Source organism: Patella vulgata, chromosome 4 (assembly GCF_932274485.2).
Source record: "Patella vulgata chromosome 4, xgPatVulg1.2, whole genome shotgun sequence".
Classification (NCBI taxonomy): Eukaryota; Metazoa; Mollusca; class Gastropoda; family Patellidae; genus Patella; species Patella vulgata.
The window spans coordinates 78,227,812-78,240,431 of NC_065882.2; the positions used below are offsets into that span (position 1 = coordinate 78,227,812).

Consider the following 12,620-nt stretch of genomic DNA (forward strand, 5'->3'; position numbering starts at 1 on the left):
ATTATAATGTAATACTAACTACCTGACATATGAATACATCTCTTATGATATAATAACTATTGGGTGTGGACTTCTTTATTGTTAGTAGTACAGGAACGAACTCTACCTTTCTGTACTAGTTGGGCGAATGAACAATAAAGACCCAATGAAGTGTGCTATGGGGGCACAGTGTCGTTTTCATTTAATCGTCATCGAATTTCAAAGTGTACACGGTCCCTCGATTTTTTTTCAAACCACTCGAACGATTAAACACTGTTCCGTAGAAATACGAGTAGGCCATCGGGGCAAATATCCCTCACAGCAAACTGTATGGCGTATTTGCATCTTCGTCAGCCTAGCTCGGGTAGAACAGAGAAGTAAAACGTTAAATCCCATTTTATTACACTTCGTTTAAAGATACATTATGGTAGATTAGATAAAGAGCTGACAGTTCTCACTATAATAGTTAAAAACTAGATAATGTAAAGGGACTATGCTGAAAATTTCAGTGAAAGTGTCTGACTTTAAGCCGAGAAGATCTTATTTTAATCTTTGTAGCCTCGATTGTCATTGTTACCGTGGTTATCCAATTTTGTGTTTAATCATCAACGGACGTTAAACAGCAGACCTGATTCAAATCCAGTGAAAGTCGGACTGATAAGTTGGCATCAAGAGTTGAGTATGGTCTTTTCATGTTTGTAAATGTCTAATTAATAATTTAGATAACATTTCAGGCCTAAAGAAAACACCCGCAATAGGCAGATTTACCTCTTGCATAATATATGTTTAAAGGGACTACCCCGATTTGAACAGAGTCTTAAAAATAAAAGTCCGAGTACGTTTGAAATTTAAGCGCCAAAATATAGAGGAATGGTGTGTTTACCTTGTCTCAAAAATTCAGCTCACAATATTTAGTCGTTTGGTCATTTTTTCGTTGGGTGACCTGATAATCGATCCCCATTCCTTTAGAGGTCTACACAATGAATGAGCCATGTGCTGTACTTGATAACGAAAGGTAAATTTCACCTACACATTATTTTTATAAGTAAAAAGCTGGTTTATCCATAAGCCGCATAATACAGTTTGTGACACCGTTCTCCATTTCCAGATGAAGACTGATAGGTTTAAGACTTGTTTGAAAAAGTATCACAAATATTGGGTTAGTTGCTCGGCCCTTTAGTAGAGGATTTTAAGGGATTTGAACACAAAATTAAGCCGTTTTATTCTCCAAAATATTATTGGGATAGGCCCTTTAATAGAGCTATCTGCTACAGATTATAATCCTAGATATTAACGATTCACTTTAATGATTTTTCAATATCTAATCGGACACACATAGTAGAATATATTTCTTTACCTTCAAATATTTTGTATACCATGGTTAATATATGTGTCAAGGTAAATCTATAAACACGTGTTTTTTTAGGCTTACAGTTATGTAAATATTCAATAAGTATTATCTTATGCGCATACGATTATCACGGAATGATATGGTATACCACAGCATTTTAGAGCACATGGACTATTGAAGATTAACGGGAAGCGCGGTGGCTCAGTGAGTAAGACATTTGCGCGCTATATACTGTGTTGGCCTAGAAAGTTCATCGTGATTTTTCGGCATGGTCCCCCCTTGTCAGTGGTGCAGAACGAAGAGCTTGGCAAGGATCAACGTATATAGTCATTCGGATTGGACGAAAGCCAAAGGTCTAGTATACATATTGGCATGCACAGAAAAGAGTAAGTTTTACGGGCACACTGTATGGAGTATCCCTGTCTTTATTGGCCCAGTGTGGGTTCCTCTTGTCAGTGGTGCAGAACCGTCGACATATGACATGGACATGGTCAGTGTCTAGTTGTTCCGATGGTACAAAAAACCGAAGTACAGTGTAGGCTTATACGTTGACATGCACGCAATATAATCCTTGACAGTTGGAATTTGATATAATTTTTCTCATGGAACACTGATTGGTGTACACGTATCTTTATCAGCTCAATCGGTGCAGGAAACTATGACGTTAAACCATAATTCATTTGCGGGATGGATGGCCGAATAGGTAGCACGTGCGCGCTGTATCATAAGGTCTGTCATTGAGTTAACTGGCGTGGTTTCCATTCCTCGGCTGTACGTAACAAGGAGTAGGGTCGCCTATCCAACCTCGTGGGTTTTTACCGGCTTCTCCCACGGCTAAAGACCCCTACGCGCAAGCGAATTATTGAAATAAAAATGAACCATGAGCTAGTTTGTGTCGACGAGTGGACGTTACCCCCCCCCCTCTCTCTCTCTTTCTCTCTCTCTCTCTCTTCCTCTCTCTCTCTCTCTCTCTCTCTCTCTCTCTCTCCTAATTCATTTCATTTATTGTAGTAAAGCATCCATTTCCGAACCTTTTCTAATGTTGTTAATGACTAAACAATGTACGTCAGTTAGATGTCATTCAAAAGAAATGGGGTCAGCCTGTGTCAGATTTATTACATGCTTTTCTAATATAATTTTACTACTAAAGTTAGGCTCTGTTCTAAATAGGACGCCGTGGAGGCAGAGTGAGTGAGACGGTGGCCCACTAATCTGGAGGTCCTCGATTCGATCTCAATGTGGGCCGAGATTTTCCGGTGTAGTTCTCCCTTGTCATTGGTGTAGGGCGGAGGACCTGGCAAGCAAGGGACAACGGATGGTCGTTCGGATGGGACAAAAAACCGTGGTCCTGTGTACAAATTGGCTTGCACGTAAAAGAACCTTTAGCAGATGGGATTCGGTTTAAGTGAAATCAGAAAAGGTAGGACGGTAATCCCCATTTAATATCGTTCTATATAAGCGACCGTGTGGGCCGTGTGGGGGGTGGGGGCAGAGAGAAATGGGTTTTAATGTCCATCGGACTCAATCTTAAGCGTAGGGGTAGGCGCGTAGGGGTGTTTAGCGTGTGTGCCCCGGAGAAAACACACGAGGTTGCACAGGCGAACCTAAAGAGGTGTATACTGTATAACTAGAACTGACAAATGACTTAATAGCATTTCTAGAATATTCACTGCCTATCTGTTTGTAAGTAGCCAAATCAGTTTGTATTGTCGACAATAGGATTATTATATGCGTATTATTTACAACATAGAAAACATCCGGGTGTTTATCGAGACGTACTAGATATTTATTTGAATGGATGACACGGTAGGAGCTATGTGCATATGTACTATATAGCTAGTTACTAGGTCGCGTGTGCTTCTAACTCGACGTAAGTACAAATTGTAGTACTATTATAAATGCTTGTATTGTAACTAGTTACGGTACTCTTGTTTAAGTGGTTATAGCTTCCTTTTACTGTATATAAATACTTAAGTTTTATGCATATATTTTATCATTTGCTTGATAAAGACAAGAGTATCATCTTCGAAACGTTACATGAACTTGATAAAGACGAGGGTATCATCGTCGAAACGTTACATGAGCTTGATAAAGACGAGGGTATCATCGTTGAAACGTTACATGTACTTGGTAAAGACGAGGGTATCATCGTCGAAACGTTACATGAGCTTGATAAAGACGAGGGTATCATCGTCGAAACGTTACATGTTAATAAACCAAAAAATTGTTATTCAGTAAATACTTTTAGCATGTTATGGTACTCCGTTTTACATACATTTTACCTTTTTATTCGGCAATTTTGAAATGTTGCCTATGTAATGTGAGATTAATGTGCTGATTTTTACGTTCAAGGATAACATAAATGCGCCGAATTGTTTTACTTATAATAACTGATATATAAAGTTATGAGACTGGGGGCGTGGTGGCTCAGAGAGTATGTCACTGGCTCTCTAACCAGGAAGTCTCAGGTTCGCTACAGGTATTGGCCACGAAAGTTCCTCGGATTTTACATCGTCCAGTCGTTCGGATGGACACGAAAGTTTCTCGGATTTTACATCGTCCAGTCGTTCGGATGGAACGGAAAAACCAAAGTTCAGTGCACACGTACCTCGTAAAATAATCATAGGGCGTACCGCCTCGGATGCGGTTGGGGGTGGGGGCGCTGTATCATAAGGTCTGTCATTGAGTCAATTGGCGTGGTTTCGATTCCCCGGTTGTACGTGACAAGGAGAAGGGTCGCCTATCCAACCTCGTGGGTTTTCTCCGGGTCCTCCGGTTTCCTCTCACCGCTAAAGACCCCTAAGCGCAAGCGAATTATTGAAATAAAATTAAACCATATTATTATGTTAGTCACGAAAGAACTTGGTTTGTGTCAAGTGGACGTTAAACCCCATTTCTCTCCCCACCCCTTGTCAGCAGTTGCAAGGAACATCGTCTAGTCGTTCGGATGGAACGAAGAAACTATGGTTTCGTGTACACGTACCTCGTAAAATAACCATAGGGCTTAGCGCCTCGAGCAACATGTCTAGCATAACACATTACATGGATTATGGTTCAGAACAATAGGACGTTAAACCACATTGCATTTCATTTCTTATCAGATCATATCAGCTGTTTTTATACTTTGACAAACAATTTTGTTATTTGATAAGTAAACAAATTGTATTTACTCTTGGCATGTTATTAAGATAGAATAAGCTATACTTGTATCTTAAACTTTACACAGATTTATGACTTTGTCGTACTTACATGTTGATACACGTGTATTGTATAACATTCTTTACCCAGTCAACACACCTACGTTCCAATAACGTTGCTGTTATGTTTTACAATGCAGTTTCATTTTACGGTGACTGATTGTTTCCCTCATAGCGCAACAGTTATTTTGTTTTAATTGGAGAGGATGTAATTTCACGCCCACTCGACACAAACTGTCATTTCGGGATTAACACATGGTTCAATTTTAATTCAATAATTCGTTTGCGCGTAGATTGAACTGGCGAATCGAAGTCACACAACTTGACTCAATGACAGACCTTTTGATTTATTATGCTAACCCAAGCTCACCACATGACCAACAACTTTACGATATGTTATAGTGTCGCATTCACACTCTAAATATTATACGACTCAAGCTCACCACGTGGCCAATAACTTTACGATGGTATTATAGCGTCGTATTGACACTCTAAATATTATACGGCTCAAGCTCACCACGTGGCCAACAACTTTACGATGGTATTATAGCGTCGTATTGACACTCTAAATATTATACGACTCAAGCTCGCCACGTGGCCAACAACATTACGGTATGTTATAGCGTCGCATTCACACTCTAAATATTATACGACTCAAGCTCGCCACGTGGCCAACAACATTACGATGGTATTATAGCGTCGCATTGACACTCTAAATATTATACGGCTCAAGCTCACCACGTGGCCAACAACTTTACGATGGTATTATAGCGTCGCATTGACACTCTAAATATTATACGACTCAAGCTCGCCACGTGGCCAACAACATTACGGTATGTTATAGCGTCGCATTCACACTCTAAATATTATACGCCTCAAGCTCGCCACGTGGCCAACAACATTACGGTATGTTATAGCGTCGCATTCACACTCTAAATATTATACGACTCAAGCTCGCCACGTGGCCAATAACTTTACGGTATGTTATTATAGTGTCGCATTAACACTCTAAATATTATACAACATCTATTATATCGACATAAACCGCAGTTTATATTTATTTACAGGCATAAAAAAATCCCCAACTCATTATATTAAAAATACAGATAGGACGACTGCTGATAAAATGTTAATATATATTATGTTTTTGTCTTTACAATCATTTTTACTTTGGATTATTAAAAACAAATTAAAATGTGCCACCCACATGTTTTTGTGTGTGTGTGTGGGGGGGGGGGGACTTTTTATGAATACGGATTGATTGTGAACCCCTCTCCCCTCAGTGTACATACAGTTGTTACTATCTGCATGTACATATAATTCAAGTTAGTTATATAAATATTTATAGACATCAAGAATCAAAGGGTATATTGATATATTATTTGTTCGAGTTCAACATGATAAATAATACTTAAAACTTTCAACACGAAAAAATGCGGTGGTTTGCAAATAAGGATCTGGTTGCCATACTACCACAAAAATATGTACGAAACAGGCGAAATCGAATATATTCGTTTGCGGATATTTTGTAAAATGCAAGCAGGCTGTCAATATAGGTATGCTAGGTATATGTGGATTTCAAAAATGAAGACCACGCAAACCAAAAAGAATATTTGTTCATTAGATCAACACGGTTCAATATCCTATCTTTTCAGGTGACTAGACGGCAGGGGAGCAACTCATTGGATATTAGTGTGATAACGTATGAAACAAAAAGTTCAAAATGACTCGTTCCGAATTTGATTTTGACGACAAAAAACCAAAGAAAGGATATTGCGGTGGTAAAAGACCTTGCATGTTTGCAGTAGTTCTATTAATTCTAGCTGGGATATTGGCCGTCGTTATATATTTAGCTGCTTTCTACAAATCTCCTATGGTAGATGATCATTCAGATTCTACTGACAACCCTCAAGACTCAGCGTATCTGGGACCAAGGATTAATTGTTTTCCGGAATCGGAAAATAGTGCTATTGTGATCGATGCAACAAAATGTGCATCGCGGGGCTGTTTGTTTGATGCTAATGCTGCTGCTACAGGACAGGATGTGACGTGTTTCTATGATAATAAAAGATTCGGTTATAAGGTGGGGGAGACCACGAACACCCCTATGGGGTTTAATGTACATCTATCTCAGTACGGGAAATCACCGTTTGGCGGTGATATCACTAATGTAGTGATGTCAGTCGAAAATAGGGGAGATAACCTGCTACGATTTAAGGTCAGTATATATATATATATATATTTTTATTCATTTGAAATCCAAATGTTATATATAATGACATTATTACTGATGAGCTCGCCAAAGAGTACTTTCAAATAAAATAAAACCAAGTGCGAACAATCCAAACCATAAGACAGAATTCGAAGTCCTAAAAAAACGTTATAGGCAGAATAGTGTATTAAAGCAAAATAGTGTAATCAGCAAATGGACTGCTCCTCGTGTACAAAATACACGACAAACAGTGGTAACAGGTGTCCGGAAGAGTAAGCTTACCCTGCCTGGCGCCACACCCGCCATAGCTGCATCCAAACTATTAGGCGAAATGTCGGTAAAATAGCGTGATTGGCCAATTCAAATGTAATATATAAGAGATAAATCTGCCTATCGCAGATCTTTTTCTGGCTTCAAATGTTATATAAACTAATATTTAAACATTTATTAACACGACACGCCCATAATCAACGCTCTCGGCCGGCGAACGGCTCCGATTTAAATTTAAGTAGATTAGAACACCTTGGACGTTTAGTTTAAACACTATTTTATTCATTTGAAAAGGATTAAACATGCATTATGCAAGAGCTAAATCTGCCTATCACAGGTCTTTCTTTAGGCCTGAAATCTTATCTAAATTATTAATTAGACATTAAAATTAACTTATCCAGACCATAATGAACTCTCGATGTCAAGGCTAGCCTTCGATATCGACTGGATTAGAATCCTATATGCTGCAAACGCTCATTGATAATTAAATCAAAACAATGGATAATCGAGACGATGCTTTTTAACGTACTAACTTTAGTAATGATGAACGAGGCTAGGCGGAAATTTACAAAGCTGATATCTCGGTTCATACTGGACCAATTTGACTGAAATTTTCAACAAATTACCTTTACATTATCTAGTTTTTAACTATTATAGTTAGAACTGTCAGCTCCTTATCTAATCTCCCACAATGTATCTTTAAACAACAGGCAAAGCCTATATAAGTTCTTTCCCGTGGCCACTTGAATAAATAACAGAGACTTACTCTCCTTATTACGATAATAAAGCATTTACGCTGCATTTTGTCAAAACTCCAAACATCGATAACACACAGAATAAAGAAGTTTGACTGAAATGTTCAATCTACATGTACCCATTTTTCATTATTTTTTTTTAATTATTATTCGTACATAATGTCTTGAGACAGGTGTTGACATCTGCTGGTGTCGGCATACCTTTTATCTTTTCACCGTTTAACTTGAAACAAGAGAGAGGGAGAGAGAGAGAGAGAGAGAGAGAGAGAGAGAAATGGGGTTTAACGTCCACTCGACACAAACTAGGTCATTTCGGGACTAACATATGGTTTAATTTTATTTACTTAATTCGCTAGGGCGTAGGGGTCTTTAGCAGTGGGAGGAAACCGGAGGACCCGGAGAAAACCCACGAGGTTGGACAGGCGATCCTACTCCTTGCCACGTACAACCGGGGATTCGAAACCACGCCGGTCGACTCAATGACAGACTTTATGATACAGCGCGCGCACGCTAACCATTCAGCCATCCTACCCCCCAACATGAAACAAAGTAACGCAGCTTTACGGTTGTGCTAATATTTTGGATACAAATTAAGGGAGAGATTAGAGAAACAAGAGGTCCCGCCATTATCTTACTATGATATTTATAATGCGTCAAATTTGTATAATGCGAAATGCAGTTATACTCACAATTACGGGCTTGTTCTTTATGAAATGCTAAGATTGCTCAAATACTCTTATTGGAATCAGGGAGTGACCAGAAATCGAAGCCATAAAATGCAACATTGTCTGAAACTCGTCTACACTTCACACATACATTTCTTTAAAAAAGGTGTTGAATAGCTACATATCACCCATATCCACCCACCAACCATTATTCCAATAAACATTGTGATAACTGGGTAACCGGACCAAAGGGCAGATAATTAATTAGAAACCCCATATAGCCATACCAAATGCGCCAATAAACGCACAATGCTCATGGTCATTGCTCTACTGATTTTCTTTTAATTTTCAGTTTGATTCCAGTAATTCTAACAGATTTAAAGTACCGTTAGATTTAAATCTACCAACAACAATAGGTACTTCACCTAAATATAAACTAGAGATTTTAAACCAAAACCCTTTCTCATTTACTGTCACCAGAACAGAAACAAATACAACCATGTAAGTCAACATATCCTAAATTATAGATCTTGTGAGATGATTTTCCTAACTGAACTTAGGAGCCGATGTGGTCCAGTGTGTAAGGCGTTGGTTGACTAGTCAGGAGGTTCGGAGTTCGATGGTTGTGGTGTTGGTCGAGAAACTTCCATTGGATTTTCAAGTGTGGGCCTGGCAACCTGGACAGTGTCTAGTCGTTCGAATTGGAGGAAAAAACCGAGGTCCCGTTTATACGTTGGTTTGCACTTAACAGAACCCTTTCCCTCATAGCACAGGGTAGGATGTGTTATTCGTCATCGGTGCAGAAAAGTAGGACGTTAAACCCGATTTCGTTTCATTTCCTACTGAGTTGATCACGTGTTACAAACCACACTTGGTCATTGCCCACTCGTGTGATATGGAGATCCTTAATATTAGACACAACACAATCACAGAATTGGATTTCTGGTCTCTGTGGTTATGGTAAAGGGATCACATCCAAGTTGGTATCATATCCAGGTTGAAATCACATCCAGGCTGGAATCACATCCAGGTTGGAATCAGACCCAGGTATGGAAACGTATATGATACCAAATCTAAAGGCCAGCGCTATTGTAATATTTAAGATGTTCATTTATCATCACACATCTTGCAGATAAAACGACCTAGTAGATATATCATGTATTATGTATTTCAGATGGAACACATCATTAGCTGGTTTCACCTTCTCGGACCAATTCCTTCAAATCAGCACTGTTCTACCGTCAAGAAATGTTTATGGTTTTGGTGAAAATAGACATACCTCTTTTAGACATGTGTTCAATCAAACATGGCCGATGTTTAGTCGAGATCAGCCACCGGGCTGGGGTGTAAGTATTAGACAACACTAATCAATGAAAACTTTAAATTATGATGCGCTAAAACAGCGGGTTCGATATCAGAGAACTGAGACAATTACAGGAAGTTATGTGAAGCTGGGTGTGACCGAGTAGTCCAATGTGTACACTTTAGTGTACAAGGCCTGTCCCCCATTAGTCAACAGTGGGACAGGCTTGTACGTTACACAGAATAGGGCCACTGTCTGATGTCATAGGGTTCCGACCCCCCCCCCCCCCCCCATTGAAGACGGGCGCATGCCGGTTACATGCCATACAGTGTGTTATGCGATAAATGTTGCCCGGAGATTAGCACTACGGCCTACACTTATATCGAATTCAAAGTGTCAAAGGGTCATTTACGAGCACGCCTATGTGTACAAGGGACCGCGGACTAGACACTACCCTTGTGAGGACCTCTATCATACACCCCGGACAAAGAGAAACCGGGCTGGGAAAATCCGGACAACTTTCTCGGTCAACGCCGCGATCGAACCCCGAACCTATAGCTAAAGTTACAGGCGCGCAAGTGAAATATTGAAACAGGCATATACGAGTACCATGTAATCCTGAAAATAACCCACAAGATTGTGTTGTGGAGATGTTGTCCCACTAAACAAGTGTCTCCCCTCTTGGATGTTTCAATAGAATTTGTTGAGCAACATATATCCCTCCACGCCTGGATATTTCAATGGAATTTGTTGAACAACTTAGATCCCTGCTAATTTTAACCACGACTTAGACTGCAGTATATCGTAATATGTCTTACTTTCGTTGAATGTTTTAGGATAATGATAATCTATATGGTGTTCATCCGTTCTACACGTGTGTTGAGGATACAGCTGGTAATACTCATGGTGTTTTATTATTAAACAGTAATGCTCAAGGTAAATACCTCTTCTTATATATATAACAAGGGCGTCGTGAGGAATTTGAGGGAAGGGGTGAGGGAGTGGAGACAAGGTCAAGTGTGACGCGAGCTCTCGGGGATTACCCGGGAATTGTATACATACTATGTAAAATCAGCAGCTCTCAGACAATATTTCTGCTCCGATTACAGCAGGGTGGGAGGGACTACGGACATCTTCGCATCCTCGGATCCTTGCTTCACACACGCCTGTATTATACACAATTGTTGTTGTTGAAATGTAGTCGTAATAATACTATACCGCGCGTGGAAATACAAACTAAAGCAGGGAATGATGCGAAGTTAATTATCTCTGTAATGTTAATCAGACGGTGCTAAATATACGTTTCTACGGAAGAACATTTGGGCCAATTAAGTAAAAAAGTTTTTTTTTTTTATTATCTCGTAAACACGAGATAGTTATCTTATTATTAGGTATAGGTATATTGTACTTGTAATTAGGTGGTATTTACCTTGTAATTACGAGATAATTATCTTTTAATTACGAGATAATCAGAATATATATATATTTTGTTTTCATTTGATTGACCCTATAAGTGGTCTTCCGTACGTTCCATTGTACACTAAAGAACATAATGATTGTAGTTTGGCGGATGAGTTTTTGCTTCACCGAAAAAAGACCTGCCAAGACGAACCTATATCATTATAATGAATACATTTGTAGGCCACGTTAAAGATTACCGCCGTGGTACACATTAATATGAATACATTCATAGGCCACGTTAAAGATTACCTTCGTGGTACACATTAATATGAATATATGTATATAGGTCACGTTAAAGATTACCTTCGTGGTACACATTTATATGAATGCATGTATATAGGCCACGTTAAAGATCACCTCCTTGGTAAATATTAATATGAATACATGTATATAGGACACGTTAAAGACTACCTTCGTGGTACAAATTAATATAAATACATTTATGTAGGGCATGTTAAAGATTACTGCCGTGGTACACATTAATATAAATACATTTGTAGGCCACGTTAAAGATTACCGCCGTGGTACACATTAATATGAATATGTATATAGGCCACGTTAAAGATTACCTCCGTGATACACATTATGCTACCAGAGCGCACCCAGACACACATGATTAGTATGATTATCGCTGTAATGTCAGGTTGCTGTTAACCAGTGTCGACGACGAATGTGGTTCAAAATGTTAAGTGGCAATGATATCCTCCGTTGGCGTTGACGCCGATGCAACGTTGGCACACGGAAGCTATTCGAGGCATTTCAAACACTAAATTTAACTGGACTGAGAGAGAGAGAAAGAGAGAGAGAGAGATGGGGTCTAACGTCCACTCGACACAAAGTAGGTCATTTCGGGACTAACACATGGTTCAGTATTATTTCATTAATTCGCTTGCGGGTAGGGGTTCTTTAGCAGTGGGAGGGAGAGATGGGGTCTAACGTCCACTCGACACAAACTAGGTCATTTCGGGACTAACACATGGTTCAGTATTATTTCATTAATTCGCTTGCGGGTAGGGGGTCTTTAGCAGTGGGAGGAAACCGGAGGACCCAGAGAAAAAGCACGAGGTCGGACAGGTGACTCTACTCCTTGTCACGTACAACCGGTGAATCTGGACTAAGCACAGGGTTTGAACGTCCATGTTCGTGTAAGCAAGATTATCAAGTAATTAGTCTGTCTAATACTGATTTTCTAATTCAGGGGCAAATAGCTCTCTGAAATCGACAATAGATATTACTTGTGCATTGTGCACCGTCACCGTAGACTTGCAATATTTAAAAAAAAAAAATCATTTCCAGATTATTCATTGAACGATCACCCAAGTTTAACATACAGAACAACCGGTGGAATATTAGATTTCTATATTTTTATGGGACCAACTCCTGAATATGTTATCCAACAATACACTGCGGTAAGTAAAACATAACTA

At 39.3% G+C, this 12,620-nt stretch overlaps 1 protein-coding gene across 1 annotated transcript in view; it reads left to right on the forward strand.

Annotated features, from left to right (window-relative positions):
* Window positions 1-3,120: 3,120 nt before the first annotated feature.
* The window catches only part of LOC126819340 (maltase-glucoamylase), a 65,842-nt gene continuing 56,342 nt past the window's right edge, over window positions 3,121-12,620 (forward strand). Inside the window, exons 1-6 of the mRNA XM_050547320.2 lie at window positions 3,121-3,200; window positions 6,183-6,745; window positions 8,782-8,930; window positions 9,604-9,775; window positions 10,569-10,668; window positions 12,490-12,602. Of these exons, the coding sequence (XP_050403277.1) occupies window positions 6,251-6,745; window positions 8,782-8,930; window positions 9,604-9,775; window positions 10,569-10,668; window positions 12,490-12,602 (1,029 nt within the window). The 5' untranslated portion in view covers window positions 3,121-3,200; window positions 6,183-6,250. The remainder of the gene's footprint in view (window positions 3,201-6,182; window positions 6,746-8,781; window positions 8,931-9,603; window positions 9,776-10,568; window positions 10,669-12,489; window positions 12,603-12,620) is intronic.